This window comes from Sinohyriopsis cumingii, chromosome 15 (assembly GCF_028554795.1).
Source record: "Sinohyriopsis cumingii isolate HCF-2022 chromosome 15, ASM2855479v2, whole genome shotgun sequence".
Taxonomy (NCBI): Eukaryota; Metazoa; Mollusca; class Bivalvia; order Unionida; family Unionidae; genus Sinohyriopsis; species Sinohyriopsis cumingii.
Window position 1 is genome coordinate 71,406,872 of NC_142975.1, and position 25,174 is coordinate 71,432,045.

The 25,174-nt window shown below is 32.9% G+C and overlaps 1 protein-coding gene and 1 long non-coding RNA gene across 10 annotated transcripts in view; one reads left to right on the forward strand and one right to left on the reverse strand.

Moving 5' to 3' along the window:
* Window positions 1–3,875, reverse strand: part of LOC149782048 (uncharacterized) — a 202,569-nt gene extending 198,694 nt beyond the window's left edge. Inside the window, exon 1 of the long non-coding RNA XR_016414213.1 lies at window positions 3,181–3,875. This is a non-coding gene — a long non-coding RNA (uncharacterized LOC149782048). The remainder of the gene's footprint in view (window positions 1–3,180) is intronic.
* The window catches only part of LOC149782047 (rap1 GTPase-activating protein 1-like), a 435,320-nt gene that overhangs the window by 235,212 nt on the left and 174,934 nt on the right, over window positions 1–25,174 (forward strand). The window contains exon 1 of one of the 9 annotated variants that reach the window (XM_089933468.1): window positions 22,975–23,202. The exons of the other annotated variants lie outside the window; for them this stretch is intronic. Coding sequence (XP_089789594.1) covers window positions 23,156–23,202 — 47 coding nt within the window. The 5' untranslated portion in view covers window positions 22,975–23,155. Of the gene's footprint in view, window positions 1–22,974; window positions 23,203–25,174 lie in introns of those variants that run through there. 9 annotated transcript variants of the gene reach the window in all.

Sequence of the window (25,174 nt, forward strand, 5' to 3'; positions counted from 1 at the left end):
GTATCATGATGCACATTATTCCTGTACTGGTTATTATTACTGTCTCAGTATTGTTGTGAATAATGTAAAACAGTATCATTAAGATGATGGTGATTATTATTATTATTATTATTATTATTATTATTATTATTATTATCAGCTGCTAGAAGAAAATATTTATTTTCATACTAAATACATGTATAAACTTAAAATTATATATACTGGTAGTTTTTGCTTTCTTTGAGAGAAACCAATCTCATTCTGTCAGCATTTTATAAAGAATTAAGTTTGCTTTTTAAAAAAGAAATCAAATAATAAAATCACGCCCAATAAATCTGTATCGAGATCTTAACGGCAGTTATTTCCCTTGTTTACGGTTCTGAAGACAGGTTTATGAACCATGAAATATCCAAACAATATATTTGAGGTATTAAGACAGAACTACCATGAGAACCTTGTTTTTATAAAAAAGCTCATTTATTTTATTTTTGAACTGCCACTGTAAGTTAGATTGTTAATTCGGGCAATTTATTGCAAGCAGTACAATACATGTGCAGCAACTGATCTTTGAAGCCTGGAAATAATTTACAATTACAGAGTTGTCATGTTGGTGAGTAGAATCAAGACTCGACTGCATTTTGTTGGTTAATACAGGACTTAATTTGGAGGCTGTACAGTATGGCCTATATCTATGTATGTTGCTGCGCAGTTTTCACATAAGATTTAATATGTTAGATGAGGTTTTGTAATCTTGCTTCAAGTAATCACCGAGATTATAACTTTGCAGATCATTATTATTTATGGCTGCACCTGCCAAACAGCAGTTCTCCATGCATTGTTGTCAGTTACCGACAATAGAACGACAAAAGTCACATTGGTCATGTATGCACATCTGTTCATTTTACATTAAATATAATTTGTTCGTTTAAAATTTAACACTAATTTTCTTTTGCCAAAGTCTATTCAATCCTGATTATTGAATGCTCTGTACCTTAACTGTCATCAAGAAACTTCCAGAAGAAAATTATTGATCTCTATTGTTTTTTACAATGGTGGCCATGTCCTAAACTTGGATCAATAAAAAAACATGTCTCATGGAATTATCACAATATAGGGTACCATAATACAGATTTGTTTATCAATCTGCATAGCTTTCATTGTGATATCACGGTGCATGACATTCAATCCAGATTGTACTGGATCACTCATTTTGCCCAAAAATGTCAAAGTACTTTAACATTGAGTTTTGGCATATGCACTTCTTGGGGAGTCTAAATAACAACCTTCCAAAGTAATGTGGATGTAAAAGAAGCCAAATGAAGTAAATACTTGCCACTTAAAGGTATGTAAGAATCTAATTTTAAAAAAATGACACCCATTACTGAAATAGTGTTGAATGCCTAAATGACCCGTGTGACTTTTACTATAGGAAACTGCATGCAAGCTTGTTAATCTAATTTCCATTTTTCTTTTCACATGCCAAATTTAGCAAGTCTTCAGAGGTCACTGCAGCTACTTTTATCATTTTTAGACAATATTGAAAAATTGTATTTCAAAGATATCAAGTAACTTGTCATTGCTTCATTTTCTTTACAGAAATAGCATTTAAGTGCCAATCAGTTGACATGTAGCCCTTCGTAATGTGTGGTAGAGCTAAAATTTAGGATTTCTTGTACCTGTAGAGTGGGCTTGTTGCTGTTGTCATCTGTCCTGAGATAAACTGTTTTCTGACAGAGTTTTAAGTTATTATTCCTGATGGACTTAAGACTTGCCCTTCAGTTTCTGCTTAATAATTTTTAAAGTTTTTGTTTGAAATAAAATTTGGAATTAAATTTGAAATTAATCATTACATTAAGAAGACCTGGAATTAGATTTGCATTTTACATCAAAATTTTGTGGAGTTTTGGTCCATATTTGACTCTGAGCTTTGCCATTACTTTCCACTCAACAACTTTTGAAAGATTTATTGGATTAAGCCAGGTAAAGTTTAATTTTGAGCATTTTCTGGCAGAATTAATTTATGGCCCCTGTTTAACAGGCATATCATGCGGATACATTTCTTGTCTTGATATAAAAAGTTTCGACTTTAAAAACTCAACTCTCTCCTTTCAGCTGAATGAATAAAAAGCTTCAGAAATAGAAAAATTACTCTATTTTGCTGAAACAAACTTCTAGTTTTGAAAATTTTACGAATTTGTTAATTCAGAAATGAGGTGTTTGAGTGTTGGATTCATAATCCAAGGGTTGTGGCTTTGCTCTACAGTCAGACCTGACTGGGTTTGATTCCTTTTTGTGTCCTTGGGAAATGCACTTAGCTCCCATTTCCTTGTGATATAGTCAATAACGTGTTCAGAATACCAATGAAACCAATCAAGTAAATCAGTCACTCAAAATCCCCAAATTCAATTCCTTGGTTGAATTGTTAGATTTAGACTTGGTTAAAAGTAGATCTTCAGATCCTGCAGTTAAGACATTAAAAATCTGAATAATGAAACACATATTTCTTTTCTATTTTCACACCACCACCACCACCACCACAACACTCATACCAACAATATTTGAATTTATGATCATTGTTTGTGTTAATTTTCTTAGATTTTATGGTTACTGAAATTGAAGATCCAACAAACGTAGACACATCTAAGAGACAAAAGGACACCTTACCCAGTCCTGGAATTAAAATATTAATAAAACTGTCTCCAATAGATAGCCATGAAAATACATGAACTGTCTGAAAGTATATGTGCAAAAATTAAAAAATACTGTAACAATGGTAACGTGCTTTTTCGCTGCAATTTTTCTTTGTTTTGTGGATATAATTCTAACTACAATTATATTAAGTTCTTTCATGTAAAATGCAATATTTTATTTTAACCAGAAAGACTTTTTTATTTTGATACTTGACTAGTTGAAATGTCATTAGAATATGAAAGTTAAAAACAAAAACAAAATTTGGCATGCTGTTCAGTCCAGCAAACGTATCCATGAGTCTTTAACATGAGGTCTTCATTACGTATACATTTATTATTCAGACTGTATTGTACCGCAGTCATCTTTGGCAGAAGTGCAACATAACGATCACTTTGGCATTGAACTTGCCTGTTTGTCCACAATCCATTAGCCTCAGTGTTAAGGTTTTTATGTAGCTAAATCTTAATACACACACACACACATCTTACATACATACATACATACACACACACACATACATACACACACACACATACATACATACATACATACATACATACATACATACATACATACATACATACATATACACACACATACAAACATAAATGCTTACATACATACATACATACACACACACATACATATATACATACGTACATACATACATACATACATACATATACACACACATACAAACATAAATGCTTACATACATACATACATACACACACACATACATACATACATACATACATACATACATACATACACACACATACATACATACATACATACATACATACATACATACATACATACATACATACATACATATATGGCCTTTAGGTTAGCTCAGACATCAGCTTTATCATTGTTGCCATCTACTTTTGATAACACTGTAGCATTTTTTCATTATATTTTTGCATTGACTTTGCATTGTAGTTTAATTTCGGGCCAGCAACAGCAAAAGATAATTAGAAGGCTGTACATATGCATTCAGGAGATGGTGCTGAATAGCTGTCCATTTTGTGCTTTTTTTAATTTTTAAATCTTTGGTCAATATTTTCTAGTGAAGCCAAATTCAATTGACTTGTCAGGAGATTAATATTTATCAATGACTTTCTGCAGAGATGTTTCTGTTTTGAACATGTTGACAGGGCTTTCATTCCTCACAAGTCAGATCGTGTTCAATAAAGTGGCACCATCAATAAATGAGATTTCCTGTAATCTCTGCAGGGATGCTTTGGAATTAAAAATAATGTGCAACTCGACAGCTTGCATTTCTTCAAACTTCAATGTGCAAAATACAAGTCAAATTGCCTTTTAGACATGCTTTTGGTATTGCAAGAGACTTTTCCAGATATTTGTCCGATACTTAATGATGGATCAATACAAATCAGTGTGTTAGGTAAAAGACTGCTGCGCAGATAAGTCTTAGGGAAGGAGATCAAGGGAGTAGAAAACATTAGCCTCAGTTGTTGTGTTATGATCAGAGGGTGGAGATCTGGATTAATTGTGCAGTGTTTATGGAAAGCTTGTAAGGTTGGTGTAGCAATTAACGTTCATGGAATGGTTTGTGTGTTTGTGTATATTGTTTAAAAAAATCATTGATACAAAACTAGCCAGTAAATGAACAAACTAGTCCAAGGTATTTTCAAGTTTATTCAGATTTTAATCTTTTTGACCAGATTATTACATATAGATTGCCCAGGACAAGGTAGCATTCAACAAGTCTTTCAATTTTACGTACCAAAGTGTAAATATGCTTAGAATGGAATGACCTTAATTTTACGATTAGGATAGCAGAATAAAATGTTACTGGATGATTTGTTCTTTTTACTATTGATTATGCTGTTGTAAATAAAAATGTAAACATGGGAAATTAACTTGTATGGATGAATGAAAGTCTTATTTACTTTGGAAAAAGATGTTGACATCCAAAGGCTGAAGCCTGGTTGATATCTTTTTGCAGTCATGCAATATTCCCGAAAAAATTTGATCCAGCAAATGAAATTGGCTGCTTCAGAGTAAGTTGATCTGACAAGATCACCCTTAAATGCACTACTGCATCAGTATCCAAGTCCTCCTTTTAAATGGGAAGAACGACAGACATTTCCTAATGCTTTTTCTTAAAGGTTTCCTGTTTCCTAATGCTTTTCATGCATTTATCATCTTCGGGATTTGATTATTAAGTGTGCAGAATTGAAATAAATCCTTTTTTTATCAAAAGAAGTTCACACTAGAAAGCAATTATAACACTTGCATCGAGTTAATTTAAAACAGAAAACATCTGGAATTAGAAAGCAATTAAGTACAATGGCAGAAGGTTGTTTATTGTATTTTGTGAAGATAATTGAACAATGATTTTGGAAGGCATAATGTAAAATGGTCAGCTTGTGAAGAAAATAAGCTCATCTTTTGCCAGATACAGGTTTATCCATGAATTTAGGTACCTCTGAAAAATTTGATCTTTCAGAAAGTCACCAAAATTGATACTTGGGATAAGTATGTACAACACTTGTTTTTACCATTGAAAATCTTCATGACTGTCGGGTTTAATTGCACTGGAGTTATTTAATCATGTGAGAGTGAAATAGAGACTTGATTAACAAAGATGAACACAATAAGCACCATCTCGGAAACAGACACGATATCAAATATGTCCATGACCTCTGTAGAGATCACGAATTTAGACATGGATTTCCTAGAGATGTCAAAGCAAAGTGCAGAAAATTTAAGTGTGGAAGAAAAGAAAAATGTTGAACTTGTGGCCCAGAGCTCAAAATTAATAGTCTCACAGAGCTGTAAGAGTTTTCTGGAACCAACCAATCAAGCAACGTCTAATATTAAGCAGTTGGGGAATTACAAGCGTTGGCGTTCCTGCGTGTCTTTCCAGGGATTGAAGAACAAACCAAGGTAAATTGTCCCTTTGAGATTGTTTAATTTGGATATTTATTCATGACATGGGAAGAAATATCCCTACATCCATTTCTGAACAAAAGCCTTGAAGGGTAGTTGAAGCTAGATGAACAGTTTGTAATAATTAGTTAAAATTACTATTTGATGAATTCAAGTTCAAACCCAGTATAACTTGCAGCAAAGATTAAGTGCAGGTATTTTTTAAATAAAAATAATTGCATGTTGTAGTATACAGAGTCTATTCTAGGATTTGTATTAATAGTATACATTGTTAGAACTCGATGGTCTTAAAATAAAATAAGAAAGAGCAGAACCAACAAGTTTTATATAATTGAAAAATATGATTTATTTCTCTAAAATACAAAAGAGATTAAGTAAAAATAACTTACAGTATGGTGAATTGAATTCAAATGTCCTAAATGTTCTATCAGTTCTAAAGTATTAAGTAATTTGAATGAGCATCAAAGGTATTCTGAATGATGGTCAGTAATGTACTGTTATATCAACAGTACAGAAGAATCACATAGATCTTAATCTCAAAATGTCTTTAAATGAATTCTCACTAATCGTGTAACAGCTATAAATCCAAAAAGACCTTAAATGAAGTCGCATTAATTCTGTACATTTATTATTCCAGTTAAACTGAACAATTTGAGCACTGTAATTCCAATGAATGATTAAATTAAATAAATGAATTCTGTCACTATAATTCTTCCAAGACTGGTGATATTAGCCCGGTAATAAGAATTCCACATAATAACTCTCTTGTATAGAATGCTAAGTCATAATTACTAAAACATAAAGACATTTTAATGACTCGTGTAATTGCACAACAAATCAGTAAACAGTGTCAAATGGGTTACACAGCTAATAATTTTTTTTATAGGTCATCTTGGCCTTTTTAGAATAACCATGACCTCCATTCACATCACACGATGTTTACTTGAATTACAGTAAATCTTGGCCTTGAAACTTATAAATAGATCTACACACTATTACAATGACTCGTTCTATGGTATAAGCCCTAGGAATTAAAATGTTATTACTAAAATAACCCTTACTAAAAATAATGAAGAATGATAATACACATAATATAGATATACATGTACATAACAACATGATCAGATGTGTAGTTGTGGTATTCATGTTTATTTCTATGGAATCACTGACCATTCAACCGAAATGCACAAAATATGTGCATTGTATTTTCTATCACTGCCTTTATTGCTTCATTCAATCCCTTGTATGTTCAGAATGTTCCCCCAGATATTTTTATGTAACCTCTGAGTACGTTTTATTATTTTGATTCATTTCCCTTTGTCATCATTTGTGCATCAGATAGCCTAAAATGTTTAATATGACCCTGAGTTTTGTCACCAATGTTTGGTTTTTACTCATTCTAACCTGCACTTCATAAAGGGGATTTTTTACTCTCAATCTTGCATGCCTAGGGTGTACACTGATCATTGGCTTTATCATGATAAAGAAATGGGAGATAAATGGCTTTCTGAAAGACACATTGAGGCAGCAAGTCTGGGATGGCCTGGGCAGGTATTTAACCCACGACACTTGTGTTACAAGTCAGATGCTCTAATAGCTGAGCTACTGCAGTTCGTTCTCATTTTCAGGTACTGTGAGGGTGGGTGAGGTGGAGTTATCAGTGTTTAATAGGCACATTTATAGATTAATAAAAAAAATTAGTCTACAAATTATGAATGGGTTAGAGAACCCACACAAGTAACCATTTCAGTCTTGGTAAGGGTTGCTGTGGAAACAAATTAATAAATAAAAATTGATTGACCATATTCTGTTAAATGAACTAAAGCTGTTAACTTGGTCAGTATAAAAGTAAATTGTCTTTTTTTCATCATTTCATTTGCTTTCTAATGTGGTAAAATTAATAAAATAATTTTGTGGAAGTTTTTATACTAAAGATTAGACATGAGGGTTCGAACCCCAGCCGAGTCATACCAAAGACTTATACTAGCAGTTGCCTCATTTGGCGCTCAGAATTAAGAGGTTAGTGTTAGGAATGGATGGTCTGATGTCAAAATAATGTGACTGGGTGGGACATGATGCCACATGTCTGCAGCATGATGCCCCTGTGCTAGTCATCACTATAAACTGCCACACTGTAGACATTGTGGTGATAAAACTAAAATTGTTAATGCTACATTACAAGTCTCTAACACACACACACACACATTAAAGATTAGATGTAGTTAGTCTTAGTGATTCATCATTTGACAACATGATGTCATGTTTTCTCCACTGCCTGATGCTAAGTTAAGTTTTCTCAGACAACTGTTGGTACTCTCCACACCTTTGCTTAAGTTCTTCCCTCAGACCACTGTTGGTACTCTCCACAGCCCAATGAATAAATTCTCTCCTCAGACCATGTGTTGACACTCTCCAAAGCCTGTGCTTAACTTCTTTCCAGACCATGGCACTCTCCAAATCCTGATAAATATACGTTAGATCTCGAGCTGTCATCCAGGATGTATAAATATAGGTATGATCATCAGTTCCCAGAATTTTTTTTAAGTTACTTAATTTTTAATATAATGGTGTTTGCATAGGTTTACCAATGGAAACTGAATTGGTACTGCAAGACCTTAATTATGTTCTCTCCGCAAACCTTGTGTTGGCAGAAGTTGTTTATTGATGTAATGAACTTGGAGGAAACTGTAACCTGAAGCAGTGTGTTAAAAATCAGGATCGCTAATAATAGAGATCTGACATGTATCAATACAATTTCTGATAACCTTTGGAATTCTGATTTTCGGTATTGGAGAAAGCATTGTGATTTATGGTTATGGGAGAGGAATTGTTGCTAAGAATATGTTCTAAATAACCCTTTTTCGCTTTAAGAAATACAAAGGCTGTAATTTGATTGAGGATATGATTCAAGATCAGTGCCAGTCAGTTCTGTTTTAGTTTGGTGTTTTACAGCACAGCTACACAAATAGGTTATTTTGTGCTGAGGCAGTTGGTGTAAGTGCCTTACCCAAGGATATATCACAGTAGCTGACCATGGCTTGTCTGATTGTAGGGTTCGAGCACACAACCTTTTGCTTGCGAGTCTGGCATGCTAACCACCATTTGGTCTATTTTATTATTTTATAAATCATAGTTGTGGTCTAACCAGCCTTGGCTGAATCTTCATGCAGTTATGACTTAGGTGACCATGTGTTGGTAGATCTGTATGTCCCTCCATACTCTCAAGTATGCTCAGTGTTAACTATTATTATTTCTGTATAACTAAATAGGGGTGGGGGGCATGACAAAACAGGAGTCCTTGTAATAGTCATACATGTATGTGGTTTTACCGATACATCATGAGTACTATTTGGTATGGATTCTACCAGGACATGTACATTGGTACATTGCCAGTAAACTGGCTTTTGCATCAATTTTTAAAAATGATATATCATTAAAATTTATATTTCAACCTTAATTTGTTCATTTGGTCTTTTGTCAGTTTCTCTGTCTTGTTTTTTTGTTCTAAAACTCCCCCAAACTTGTGAAAGATCTGCCCCCCAAGAAAATGATTCATTTGCTTGTTGCATCATGCCTGTTGCATAGCAACCCCAAATGGCAGGCATGAAAATGAAGCTTTATATGAACTGATACCAAAAAAAGGCAAAATCAAACATGCATTGTTGGCTGAAATTCCCCACAAAAGATATAAAATTAATCAATAACCTTGCTATTGGTTAAGACTGTAATGTAGAGACAAAGTTTGCAGTTAGGACAACTATCTTGATTACTCATGTTCACTGACGTTATCTCACTGTAGGCACCAGTTGACAATATATTCAAATTATCAAGCCAGGAACACAAGCACAAGCATCTGTGAAATCATAAACCTATTTAAAACATAAAATATCATCCTGTTTTGAAAAATTCAGCTATGAAAATGATGCAGAATTACAGAAAAGCAGGTGGTATTTTTTGTACTAGAACTGTTCAATTTTCTAAAGATTTCATCCATTTAAGACATTGATTATGAAAAGAAGAAATGCTAGGAGCCTGCCATGATGTCACTGGGAATGTTGTTCCATACCAGTGGACCAGTATATTGAAAACTTTTTTAAATAATCCCTTCTTTGGCCTTGGTATAATGTAATTTTTACTTCTTATGGACCTTAAGTTTGGAGTACCATCAACATCTCTTTGGTGAAAGATATTGCTTAGATATAGAGGAATGTCTTTTCTGGATACTTTATAAATCAATTTGGCCTTTCTAAGAAATATTCTTTCATGTATTGTTAAAACCGTTAGGTATATTATTCATTGCATCCTGAAACGTGTCTATACATTGATCTAGAATTAAATGGCAAGCCCTCTTTTGGAGCCTTAAAAGTGTTGTTAGGTTTGAATTAGAGATATTACCCCAAATTACATTACAGTAGTCCAGATATGGCTGAATATAACTTTTATAAAAGATGACCCTATACTGAAGAGGAATGTACGTTTTGATTTTCCTCAGTAGCCAAAGATAAGAATTAACCTTTTTTGAAATATGTTTAATGTGAATAAACCAAGTAAGATTGTTTTATATGAATACACCAAGAATTCTGTCTTGAGAGGTCATATTAAGGCTCACATTGTCAATTAGAGCATGGAGTTTATCTCTATCTAGCTTGCTCATTTTTGTTGTATTTTAACTAGTAGGGCTTTCATTTTTTCTGTATTTATGATTATACTATTTTCCTTGCACCATACTTGAAGTCTGTTGAGAGCATCTAGTAAGTTATTTTCAAGTACCATTTTGGTTTTACCCATCTCAGACAGTGTAGTATCATCTGCATAGAAGTCAGTTGAAGAAATTGAAGTTCCAATCTTGAGAGGTAAATCATTGATAAACAGAATGAATAACAGAGGTCCAAGGATAGAGCCCTGTAGTACTCCACAATTGATATTTTTATTTTCAGAAAGTTGACCATTTAAAGATACTTTTTGCACTGTCGGTTAAATAAGAAGTAAACAAGTTTAGGAGTTTTCACTGCACTGATGGATTTTTAGTTTTTCAAGCAAAATTTCATGGTCTACAAGATAATAATAATAATAATGAGGACTTTGTATGGCGTAACCATTGGCAGTTTTCCATGTTTGTGGAAATTTATTAGACCTAATACTTTCACTGCAAATGAAAGTTATACTCTCTACAATTGCAGGTGCAACTACCTTTTGTAGCCTTGGTCCAGTCATATCAAGTCCTGTAGCTTTACAATCATCCATTTTTTTAAAAAATATTTCAACACAAATTCGGGACTCATTTCAGGAATTTCAAACTTTATATTGTTTGTTAATTTTTTTAGCACAACATTTTTTGAGTTCCACATGATCAGATGAAGTTCTGGGTTCTTTGAGTTTTTTAGCAATTTGAACAAAACAGTTGTTAAATATATTTGAGATGTCAGTTGGATTTTCAGTATAAATGCCCTCATGATTGAGGGATAAAATTTCAGTTTTACTTTTACATTTGCCTGCACCAAACCCTGTAAACATATATTGCACTAATTGTCTGTCTGAAGAAAACTACAATTTTATTTTACATGCAGCTGTTTGTTTCTTTCTTTTTTACATTTAAAATTATTCAAAACTGAATTAAGCTTGATCGGGTATAGCATAGTTTCAGCCCACAACCCCTGCATATAAACAATGCACAAAACTTAACTAATTTCATTTATTGATTTATAATTTCCAACTTGATTGGTCTATAACATTATCATCTTCATCGCATTTAAAATTGTATGGAACTTCAACATGAACATGGCATCCAAATTTGTGCAGCAAGTATGTGTAGTTCACACAACAGTGATGTACTATATGTACAGCAGGTTCATGGTGTCAGTAAGATTTGGACGATTCCATACATTTCTGCAATCTTGATATGTAAGGGCTTATTTTTCCCACATTATTTATCAATTTTTGGGTGTGGAAATATTAGAAGAGACATAGTAGAAATGGGTTCTGCAAAAAATTGTGTACTGCAGTATTTCTGAACATGCCACGATACTAACACGGTATACCACAGACCAGCAATTCAGTGTTCTAGGGCAGGACCGAATAATTTTTGTTTAACTTCCATCTGTCAATAGCTGGAATAATATCTTGCTCTGATTTATAGCAAAATTGACACGATATTATTTGGGAAAAAAATTTATCTGGAGATCAAAGAAAAGAAAATATTTTGCTCTAAAGAAAATCACAGCCCCATCCACCCTTCCAGAAATTAAATGGACACTACCTTATAGCAGATAAATTTGCTATGTTTAATAAGCTTTAGCTTACATGGGATGATTAGGGTTACATAACAGCCAATACTGTGAAAAACTCATGCTGACATTAAAAACTTAATGATAAAAATAGGAAGCGCTGATACTGACGCCTCCAATTTTCAAGCTACACTATTGATATAAAAGGCAGGGAAATCTGTTGATTGGGATACCAACACCCAGGCACGATATTTATCAGAGAGGGCCAGCAAACATAAGATACACTTACTCAGTTGTTACGTGTTTAGGCTCGAATAAACAGTAACACAGAAAGAGTGAAAACAACAAGCTTTTTTAAAATTTAACAAATAATTTATTTTCCTGGAAAATTCTGTAAAAATGAACAAATGAGAACTTACGGTTTCAAAAATCAAATCCAAAAATAATCTAGAGTAATCCACAAATTAAATTACAAAAGTCCTAGTAATAAATGTTCTGATAATTTCAAATTCGAATCCCAATGTAAAATCCAAGATTGATGATGATGATGTATGCTGTAGTCAGCACTGTGCTTATCTATTGTAGAAATACAAATAATGGCACTCCGGTATTGGAAATCCAAACTAAACTTGTAAGCAATATCTTTCCAAAATTTCTGTGTGAGCACTCTTCAAAATATTTCCAGAGAATAAAGAATTAATCCTTTTGAAATCCAACTGATCTGAAGAAAATTATAGCTAAAATCTGGCTACAACAAAATAACTTGACATCAGTATGAAAAGCCCCAAACTGAGATCTCTCTCTCTCTAAAACAAAGGTTATATTGTATTATAAGACGCAGTTTCGAAATTCCCCCAAGTCGCGAAATCAGAAGGGGGAGGTCATGTGATCATGTTTATATCATGTACACAGAATATGGCCTTGATTAGACCAATAATTTTCTCTAAGATAAAAAAATTTTAAAAAATTGTTTACATCTTAAACCATGTAGGCCCATCATGACCTCGGAAACAACCAATCATTTAATATAAAATAGAACTTTGTTTACTATTTTTGAATCAAGGTCAGAAGTTAGATCAACACCTAGTGTTTATAAACCAACAGCCATGGCCAAACAATTTTCTGAAAAAGTATCATCTCTAGTGAAAAAATTTACATTATAATAGAATGTAAGAAAAATAAAAATTTAAAACTGACACACAAACAATTAAATTAAAATATATAAATATTAAATCAGATATGCGTAACACAATAAATGAGAAAATATTTACTGGACTTAAGAAATTACCTATACTTCAGAAAGAAAACAAGGTACTATGATTTTAGACTAAGGAATACAGACACTTAACATATTCACATATGCTATTAAATTTTTTAATTATTTTTTTTAATTTATTTTTTTTAAATCTGAAAGTCGGATCTGGTTCAGATATGTTTTACTACATTCCATTTACCTACCACGTTGGCATGACATGCATGGGATTAAAGGATCATACATACAATTGCATTTGTAAAATTCACCATTAGTTTGTGACAGATACAACCATTTTGTAATAATGTTTGAACTACTTTGTTATGATTATTAAAACACACTGTTAATGTAACTAAAGTCATAACAAAATAACTCCTGAAGTTCCATTAATTCCTTTCTTATGGAAACCATTGGCATACCGGAAAATGTAGCATGGTACATACCACCAGAAAAAACATACAGTGGTATACCAGTAATACTGTGCACCTCACGAACATTGCATACATTGGCTACAGATGACAAAGGGTTTACCTTCTTTCTGTGTATCGATGTGTGGGTCTTACATCCACCACCTCACTTAAAATGGGCTCCAAAGTGACATTGAGCAGGCTCCTTGTTAACATTGAAAACTTTTGGTTTTGTTTAAAACGAGCAGAACGTGACATTGTTAGAGACCACTTGGTGATATTTTAGTTGGAAATGATAAATCGAACGAATGAAATATGAGATGAATAAACAAGAAAGTTTTACATGTACATATTTTATCCTTGATACTTTTCATTTCATTGGTAGTGGGTACTATAAGCTGCCGGGTATGCCACTTGTTCAGACAAAGTAGTGGGCTACAAATTTTTTTAATCGGAAGTTTCAATTGTACCAGACAGTAGGAAGATCTTAAATATGCAGGCGATAATCTGGGACCACAAAGATGCAAAGTGAGTCTACAACATTCATACATGCCATGTTTTCTGGGGCCAAATCAGAGTGATAAGTGTTCACAGGCAGTGAGATTTTGTCATAATCACGGAGATTAGCATAACGATAATTTTTATTGCAAACTTAAGTGCAAAAGTGCACATCATACCGAAAGCTAGGAAATTAGCAGCAATAAATAATAGTTATTCAACTTTATTTTCTTATGTAATTCTCTTAATGTCATGAAATTAATTTCAAAACTTTCTCAAGAATTACTGTCTGTGCTTCAAAAACTTGACACACTGATATGATGATTTCTCATTTGCACTGACTTTTCAAGATCATTTTCCTCCACTAGTAATATTCAAACATGTTTCACAAGTTGTGCAGTAAAAAAAACTTTCTCCATTTTCACTATGTTTCACTCATTTAAATTTGTCTATATGTACAGTTGAACTTGCAAACATATTTCTTTTTTCCGATGGCGAATTTTCCTTTGAATCCATTAGCCTAGTTTTCAACATGGTACCAAAATTATTACATTTCCAAATAGATCAAGAATTGTTTTATAGTTGTTAGGTTGCCTGTTATACTCAACACATTACTCAATACTGAAATATTGATGAGTAGAACAACTTCCGCATGTACAGTAGATGAATCAGCACGTGTTACGAGCTGTGATGTGATCAGTTGTTAGGTTGATAACCACTTGCTTGATTGATTACGATAGTCGTAAAAGTCTGTTGGCTGTTGTTTAAGCTGAAAATACCTACACTTGCCAGATTTTTTATTTCTGGGAGTTTTTGTTGACAAATCAGGAGATCAAAGGATGGGGTCTAAAATCAAAAGACTACTGGGCAACACGAGAGATTTGGCATCTATGACAATATTATTGGGGGGAGGTGTCACCAGATGGATTTCCCCCTTATTTTTCCACAAAAGATAAGCCTTTTTATGTGTTCATGGGTTCCCCTATGATGTGTTTAAATTTTTGTATCAAAAATAATTTAGTTAAAACTAAAGTTTTTGATGGGATATTTATTGTCCCAAGTGTATTCTAAAAGGTTGTTCATCTGATTTCAAAAATAATTTAGTCAAAACTAAAGTTTTTGATGCGGTATTTAATGTTCCTAGTGTGTTCATCCAATTTTGAATTCAATCTCCAAGATAGGAATATCTTCCCTTGTTTACTGAGTGATCTTTGCCAGAAATCTCCTATGTCCTGTGTATGCTATGTGTATATTTGCTATATTGTTTGTGTGCTATAGATTTGTATGTAAGGACTTTTATCAAGGTATCTTGTCATAGGATAAAATTACTTTTTTTTAATTTTTGGACATTAAGAATTCAAAATATCCAAAATTGAATATCTGTAATTTGGATAGCTATTTTTGAATTTTAGATTTTTAATGAGAAACGGTTGGGTTCTACATAAAATTTTAAACTGATTCCTAGTGTTTTATGTGTGTGTTCTACAACATTCAGCAGTTTTCTTCATTTAATTAGTTCTTGTTATATTCCCCACTCTTGTCTTGGGCTTGTGAAGGTTTAATTGATTTCTTCAAGAAAAGTAAGGTTTGCAGAACTAAAACATAATCCCTGTTTTCCTTTAATTAATCTGTCATGGCAGCTGGAATTCATTCTGTGAGGTGTATTTCAGTTTGACAGGTGGCAGTTTACTCTGAAAGCGTATGTCAGGCCTAATACAGTTATCAAATGGCCCAATTCACATGAACAAGTGTTAATCTTACTTGGCTCCTGTATCAGGGATGCATATTTGAAATGGTGTAACAAGTATGGAAATACTTTTAGGAATTCAAAATAAGGTTGCTTGAATAAGTTAATAACTTGTGTGAATGCATTAAAATTTTATTTTTAATAACTGTTTAAATTTGAGGCAGTCTATAATTCATTTTAGTTAATTTAAATATTGTTAAAAATCATTTTAAAACGTATTCAAGTCTCTTAGTGCATTGTTTCAGTGAGCTTTAATATCAGTATGATTTAAAAGTTGTTTGGTCAGCTTGAAAACCTGTTGGAAACTTGTTTAAATGAGTTTAAAACATCACTCCAGGATTACAATTGATAGCCTGTTCTGGTGATTTCAAATCTCTGTATCACAAGTTTATAACTAGTTCAAATAACTTTTTGCCCCAGATGTCTTGCATGAGCTTCTTTGAGATTCCATTAAACAAAATAAACATTTTAACCCAATTCTTCACTTTGTTATCCTTTTCTTTCTTCTTCATGTTCTCGATGGAACTTTTAATCAAACAGAATTTGAAATTTGTTGAGACAGATTGTAAAGATTTCAAAATATGTTTAAAATTTCACAGTTGCATAAAAACCGGCCACTATGTTAATTTTCACAAAATCTTTGCCAAGAGTTGTCAGACTCGAGATTTCAGTCCGATAGATGTCTCAGACATAAATGCACATCTAGCATTTAATCAAAATAATTTTTCATAAGAATGAAACTTAAGTTTGCCATAACTTATCTATCATAGAGGAGCGGTTTAATTAAGATATCTGTTTAGAAACATGGCTGTCTAGAGCTTCACAAATGGGAGATATAATTTAGGTACTTGCATGTCATGCATGTAATGAGCTATTTTGCAGTAAATGAAATGAATCACTTGCCTTTGTTCATTCATAGATTTGTAAACTACACACACCTGTAAAGTTATTTTTAGGCTTTTACCTGAAGTAGTTGCCAGTAGTAAACTCAATACTGCTTATATGCTGTTTATACACTCCAATGTCCATTTAGTTCTCTTGGAACATGTTTTAATAAAATACATGTACATGGGAAAACACTTTTTGACCAGGTTAAAGGAAAGATGGGGTTCACTACATTATTATTATTATTATTATTATTATTACTATTATTATTATTATTATTATTGTTCTTGTTGCTGTTGTTGTTATTATTATTATTATTATTATTATTATTATTAATATTGTTGTTGTTGTTGTTGCTGTTGTTGTTATTATTATTATTATTAATTTTGTACAACCATGAAATGAATGATATCTGCAGCTAAGAGTAACATTATGATGAGTTTAACTTCTTTTAATATGATTATTTTCTGGTCAGATACTTTCTCTCAGTCTTAACCAAGTTCAGACTAACAAAGTTTCTTTCAAGTTGAAACAAGGTTTTATCACTTAACAAGTTAGTTACCAGTTCCTTTCTCTTTCATTTTAATCCTAACCATCAATTACTTTACATCAATCTTAACCAATTCTAACCACCAGTTACTTTCTCTTCCATCTGAAATCCAATGAACTGCTTCAGTCCATCAAAAGCTACTCCTCTGTGGTATTTTTGTCAGCAATGATATTTGGCTGTACAGATTTGTTTGTGGAAGATTTTCCATTTAGTTCCCACATTTACATTATCACTTATACTTAAATATCAATTGCAGTTATTCCATTTCATTGCTCCATTTCATATCTATGTTTAATGATTGATTGATTATTTTATTTTTTTACGGTGCATCAGCACGAGAAGGCTATTTAGCGCCATAAAATGGGTTATATGCAAGACTATTTAAAAGTGGTAAAAGGCTTCGCATCAACCAGCGGTATAAAAGCAAAGAGTTGAAGGTAAAACGACATGATGGTAACGGTAATCTATGTTTAATAGGTGTTATTCTATTTCATATGTTTAATAGGTGATTTCTTCATTGTTAATAATCTTTATAACCATTTAAAGACATTTAAATTATTCCAGAATGCTGGTTTTTCTGCCAGGATTGTTCATTAAAATACTGTAAACAATTATTGTTGAGGTTTGAAATTTGTAATTCCAGCAGATGTAACTTTGATTTGGGTAAATTTTTGAGGAGTTAAATTTGAATTATATTGTACTAAGATAAACTCAATACCACTACCATTGTGTTTATACATTAGGTGACAGTATAAATATGGCAGTAGGAGAGTGCATACATTGCAGTGCAAATTGGCCATGTTAATAGGAACTAGGGAAAATCTATTGTATCAACCTCAACACAAGAGTCCATTCTTCTGATTTGCATTGCACTTTAAAACTTTTATGAATGGTAAATTACTTCTTGTTTTGGAACCAGCTTGGCTTTCTTTAAAGACCTGGATTAAAATCACTTGATCTGCATGTTGGAACAAATGTCTGAGTGTTGAATTTAGAAATCAACAGACATTAGTGAGATTTTTATCTGTTAGCACCATTATGTGGCCACTCACAGTGGGTAAATTGGTCAGTTTTTGTGTCAATTTGATGGCCACTAGCCAGATCCGAGTGGTGACTATCTTAGAGAATAACTTTTGAAAGCAATCCCATTGGTATCTAGGAATTCTGGTGGTTTAAAGCAGATGATCTTTGGTCAAAGTTTTGTTTAGTTCTTTACTTATAAAATGTTCTTTGTGTATTTTTCTCCAACTTTTAAAAAATGTATAATATGCACACATGCTGCTTATTTAAAGCTTTTTTCATCCTAAAAATCCTCATGCATTGACACTATATTGACATAGGACATTACACTATATTGACATGGGACATTACACTATATTGACATAGGACATTACACAATATTGACATGGGACATTACACCATATTGACATGGGACATTACACTATATTGACATGGGACATTACACTATATTGACATAGGACATTACACTATATTGACATGGGATGTTACACTATATTGACATAGGACATTACACTATATTGACATGGGACATTACACTATATTGACATTACACTATATTGACATTACACTATATTGACATGGGACATTACACTATATTGACATGGGACATTACACTATATTGACATAGGACATTGCACTATATTGACATAGGACATTACACTATATTGACATGGGATGTTACACTATATTGACATGGGACATTACACTATATTGACATTACACTATATTGACATGGGACATTACACTATATTGACATAGGACATTACACTATATTGACATGGGATGTTACACTATATTGACATAGGACATTACACTATATTGACATTACACTATATTGACATGGGACATTACACTATATTGACATAGGACATTACACTATATTGACATGGGATGTTACACTATATTGACATAGGACATTACACTATATTGACATAGGACATTACACTATATTGACATGGGATGTTACACTTTATTGACATGGGACATTACATTATATTGACATTACACTATATTGACATTACACTATATTGACATGGGATGTTACACTATATTGACATAGGACATTACACTATATTGACATAGGACATTACACTATATTGACATGGAATGTTACACTTTATTGACATGGGACATTACATTATATTGACATTACACTATATTGACATTACACTATATTGACATGGGAAATTACACTATATTAACATAGGACATTACACTATATTGACATGGGATGTTACACTATATTGACATAGGACATTACACTATATTGACATGGGACGTTACACTATATTGACATGGGACATTACACTATATTGACATTACACTATATTGACATGGGACATTACACTATATTGACATGGGACATTACACTATATTGACATTACACTATATTGACATAGGACATTACACTATATTGACATAGGACATTACACTATATTGACATGGGACATTACACTATATTGACATTACACTATATTGACATGGGACATGACACTATATTGACATGGGACATGACACTATATTGACATGGGACATTACACTATATTGACATGGGACATTACACTATATTGACATTACACTATATTGACATGGGACATTACACTATATTGACATGGGACATTACATTTACAAGACTGAAGTAAACTTGGATTGTTTTCAGGCAAAATTTTATCTTGCCAATTTTAGAATCTTGTCCTTTTTTTGCTTGATAATTTCAGAAAGACTACATCAAATGAAACCAAATTTAGTATAAGGTCCCTGAACATTATTTTTACATTTGTCCATCCTTTATGTGCAGGAATTAGTGTGAAGCATCCATTTGGAAGATGTGTCTATTGTTTAAAAGTGATTGAGTAAATATATGAGACCTATATCAATTCAACGTTATTCCAAAATATTTTTGGAGCATGGTGGATAATGCATTACTTGAAAAGATGTAACCTTTACTTTCCTTTTTTCTTCTTCAGAAAATGGAACTTAAGAAAAAATTGGGAAGTGCTGAATATGTAGCATGTGAAATTGTATTGGATATTTGTTTTGTTTCACATGGAGTTCTTACCATCACATTTTAATAATTAATGGATCAATTGGAATGCTTCTGGACCTGTTTAAGGTTGTAAAAATGGCTGCGCATTTTGCTCTTATCAAGTTCAGTTTTTCCATTTGTATTGAACCAGACAGGAAATCAGTATGCAGTAATTATCTTTAACGCAGGCACAAGTGTCGGTGTATCGATTTTCATTTTGCAGTCTTGGAGTGAAATATAAAGATAGTTTTCCACGATACCTGGAACTTTATGTCTTTGTTGTCCTGTAATGTAAAGTTCTTCAAGTCTTGTGCATCAACCCTGGCACGCATTTTCTGATTCGTACACTTCATAATTCTGTTATCCAAAATAGATTACACATATTACACACTAGAACATAAATAAGCTTGAAGTGATATGAACCCCATATTATTTTGCATTTTATTTTTTTATAGGTATTTTCTCATTATTTTGGTGCCAAAAGTCAAGGTCTCATGGAATGAAAGAGGAAAAAAATGTGACTTGTATAAAACTATTCCAGTATTGTAACCACATGCCATGACTAGCCTGTATATTGGTTTGTTCTGGTTTTGTTGGGTTTAATGTCAGTTGTCAGCATATTGTAGACTAATCATGGCAGCCAGTATATTTGGTCAAGGATGAACCACTGACCCACTGAAAGTTACTGGCAAATTTTCTCACATGTTGGTCGAGTCAAGACTTCAATTCTCACGGACAGGAATAAGATATGTGATTGGCATGTAGACCACTTTGCCACCTGAGGTCGACCCTTTGCAGAAAGCTTGCAATTGATACGAGATAGATACCTATTGTTTGCAGTGTAAAAGGTCAAAGATCAAGGTCAGAGAGAAACGCCAAAGAGGAAACTGGTTTCTACAAAGAACTCAAGTCCTAAGTCACAAACCATGACCCATACTTTCTGAATGCATTTGAGATAGGAAAAGTATCAGGGGTTACATCTTCAAAGGTCAAGGTCATTGAGACTGGAGGAAGAAAATTGGTTTCTATTGAAAGAACTAGACATGGCAGGCATATTGTATACTGTTTTTTTGGAGAAATTTTAAGCATTTTTCTGCACATTCTAATTGGAGACAATGAGATTCAAGTATATGTGAATAATGTCAGATTTCTTGTACAGTTGTGACAGAATTACTTTGTCTTCTGTTGTTGTATAAATGGATTTTGTGTGCAGCAAAGTTGGCAGTATTTTTTTGCGTGTGGAATTTTTAAAAAAAAGTTATACTGGTCAACTGAAAAATTTATTCATAAACTGAATTAATAATTGGTTATAATTTGCTGGAAGGTGTCATGTAACATACTGGGTTTAATTTATTCATTATTATTCTCATGTATATTAATACTTACACACTGGCAAGCTTTTTAACTACTTGTATATATTTTGAAATGTATTTGGTGATATGAAATTTTTGTTTTATTTAAATGAGATTTAATATTTTATGGAGTTTTCACTACAAGACTTCTTGAGATATTTCGTTGGTCCTAAATGAAAATTATGCCAGTTGGACAGACAGTGTGTCCTCCATTGTATCCATTGTGAAAATCTCATTGAAAGCTTTTGAATGCATTGTCCTATGTACATAGGCTTTTCACTGAAAGACTTTTTATTTATGATATCTAGTTGGGTCTAAAGTAACATCGTACATATTTTACATTCAGTGTGCCGCCACCCCAATGGCCATCTTGAAAATTTTGTTGTAGCAACTTCACCTGAATGTACTGGTCATTTCAAAATGGGAATTCAACCAGATACTTGTTATCATGTCCTAAATAAAAGGGGTACTGATCTTACATCCAGTATATGTCTGCTGTGGTGGCAATCATGAAAATTGTCTTATTGATCAAGATGGCTTCAACTCTTTGTAGTTGAAACAGAAGTAGCTATCAAATCATTGATTTGTGGAAGACTTCTTTTAAGTCGTGGTTTTTCATTCCTTTGCAGATATATAAAAAAAAAACAGTCAGACCATTTTTCTTCATCAGCATTATATCCTAAAAACTTGACATTTTTTAAAACAAAAAATCAATTTTAATGTAAAAATTTAGCATAAATGTATGACCAATTTAACTACAGGCAAAAACCTGCATGGCTGCACTGATTGCGGTATGTGCAGTAATTCTATCAGCAACCAGGTGTTACAGTTACCTGAAATATAGTCCAATGCTGAGACAATCAAGATTCAGGCTGATATGGTGAGTTTATACAGTAGCAAAAAGCAACTTTAACACAAATTTATATAAACTATAACATTATGAATACAACCAACTGAACTGTGTTTCATGCATGAAAGATCCCCCAATCTTTATCTTTCTCACCTTCAGTTTCTAGCAACTTTACATTTTCATAAAAGGCAGCTTGAATTTAATGCACAAATTTAAGTATAATCTTGACAGTACCACTAAATGAAGTACTGGTCAAAACGCTGCATCGCTGCATACTGATTATGCTGTATGTGAAGTAATTCTATCAACAACCAGGTGTTACAGTTATCTGAAATATGATCCACACTGAGACAATGAGACTCAGGCTGACTCCAGTAGCTTGAATGAAATACCTGTGGGAGGTTTTTGACAGCATTTTATCTGATTGAGCAGTTAAGTGGAAATCCATCCAGCATGACATGTTACATGTACAAAAGGGATGTGTCTTCATAAGCTTATTAAGAAGGGATTCAATACCATGATGATAAATTATAGGATTTAATATGTCTATAATACCTTGACTTTATTTTTTTATAGACTAATGCTATGGAATACTTGGCCAAAGTATTCACAGGTACAGATTATCACGTACAGGATAGGGGTAATTGGAGACTGAAGTTTTTTTTTTACAATTATTATTATGAGCGATACGCTGGTTATCAAAGGGGAAAACCAATTGATGTGTCATCATTTGAAAGGATTCTGAAGTAGTGATGTACAGAAAATTCAGACGTATTTTCTTCAAGGAGAAGAAACGCAGGTAATTTTAATGTTTAAAAGGAAAATTTATTGTCAGCTGACTAAAATACCTGCTGTTTCAATTAGAGCCATCTAGCTTTGCAACATTGATGTGATTACTGTTGTATAGTTACATTTACACACCAAGGTAACCATTTACAGTTAAGATAATATGTAGTTACCTTATGAAACTAGTACAAATATTTCTGCAAGACATCATTAGATGTTGGATTTGTGTGCTTCTTACAGTGCACCACTACTACAAGTAATTTAATCGAAACTTGAGGGAAAAAGTTCTGATATGAAACTGTCTTTTGTTCCTGTTTCATTCCTGTTTCAGCCTATCAAGTAACAAAAAATTTAAGGGTAAATTCTAGCTTCAGAAATAAAAAATTTGAATGCAGATGGGGTAGTGTGTGTGTGTGTGTCATTGAAGAAATATAGATAGGGTTTGAAAATATGTGCTATTTTCTGCAATATTGATTTTTGCATGATGTTTTAAAAATCAGCATAAATCTTACACTATTGCGACCTAAGAATAGACCCTACTGTCATCATGTGTAGGATGTGTATCCACACTCTATATATCATGATACGGAGGTTTTGATGCAATACGATAAATATTTTGTACTCCTTTTATGTGAACAACGCACGATGAACCAACTTGTGCATTAAAATTGTTTTGTCTAAGCACATCCACTTCATACTTTCAATAAATGTACAAATTACTTCATTTATTGAAGCACATTCACTTATTTTTCAGTAACTGTACAATGTTCTTCACTTAAAGCACATTAGCTTCATATAATTCAATAAATGTACAAGGAACTTCATTTATTTAAGCACATCCACTTCATATATTTCATTCAATAACTGTACAAGGAACTTCATTTATTTAAGTACATCCACTTTATATATTCCATTAAATGTACAAGGTACTTCATTTTTCTAAGTACATCCACGTTATATATTTCAATAGATGTACATTACTTCATTTATTGAAGCACATTCACTTAATATATTCCATTAAATGTACAAGGTACTTCACTTAAAGCACAACCACTTCATATAATTCATTCAATAACTGTACAAGGTACTTCATTTATTTAAGCACATCCACTTTATATATTCCATTAATTGTACAAGGTACTTAATTTTTTAAGTACATCCACTTTATATATTTCATTAACTAAATGTACAGGGTACTTCATTTATCTAAGCACAACCACTTCATATATTTCATTCAATAAATGTACAAGGTTTATCTAAACACAAGAAGTCATGATATAAAAAGAAACTGAAAATGAAAAATGGCACTTTATGAAAATAGACCAATGTAAAATTCAGTTAGGTTCATATAGTTTCTGGTCTTAAAAAATGGTAGCCAGTATTGTAATTATATTCATGAATTGCATTTGTCATCTTGTAGATCAGAGGCACTGGGTGGTTGAGTGGTCTAAACACTTGCCTTTACTGATCACTGGGTGGCTGAGTGGTCTAAACACTTGTCTTTACTGATCACTGGGTGACTGAGTGGTCTAAACACTTGTCTTTACTAATCACTGGGTGGCTGAGTGGTCTAAACACTTGACTTTAGTATCACTGGGTGGCTGATTGGTCTAAACACTTGCCTTTACTGATCACTGGGTGGCTGAGTGGTCTAAACACTTGCCTTTACTGATCACTGGGTGACTGAGTGGTCTAAACACTTGTCTTTACTGATTACTGGGTGGCTGAGTGGTCTAAACACTTGCCTTTACTGATTACTGGGTGGCTGAGTGGTCTAAACACTTGCCTTTACTGATGACAGGGTGGCTGAGTGGTCTAAACACTTGCCTTTACTGATTACTGGGTGGCTGAGTGGTCTAAACACTTGCCTTTACTGATTACTGGGTGGCTGAGTGGTCTAAATACTTGCCTTTACTGATGACAGGGTGGCTGAGTGGTCTAAACACTTGCCTTTACTATCACTGGGTGGCTGAGTGGTCTAAACT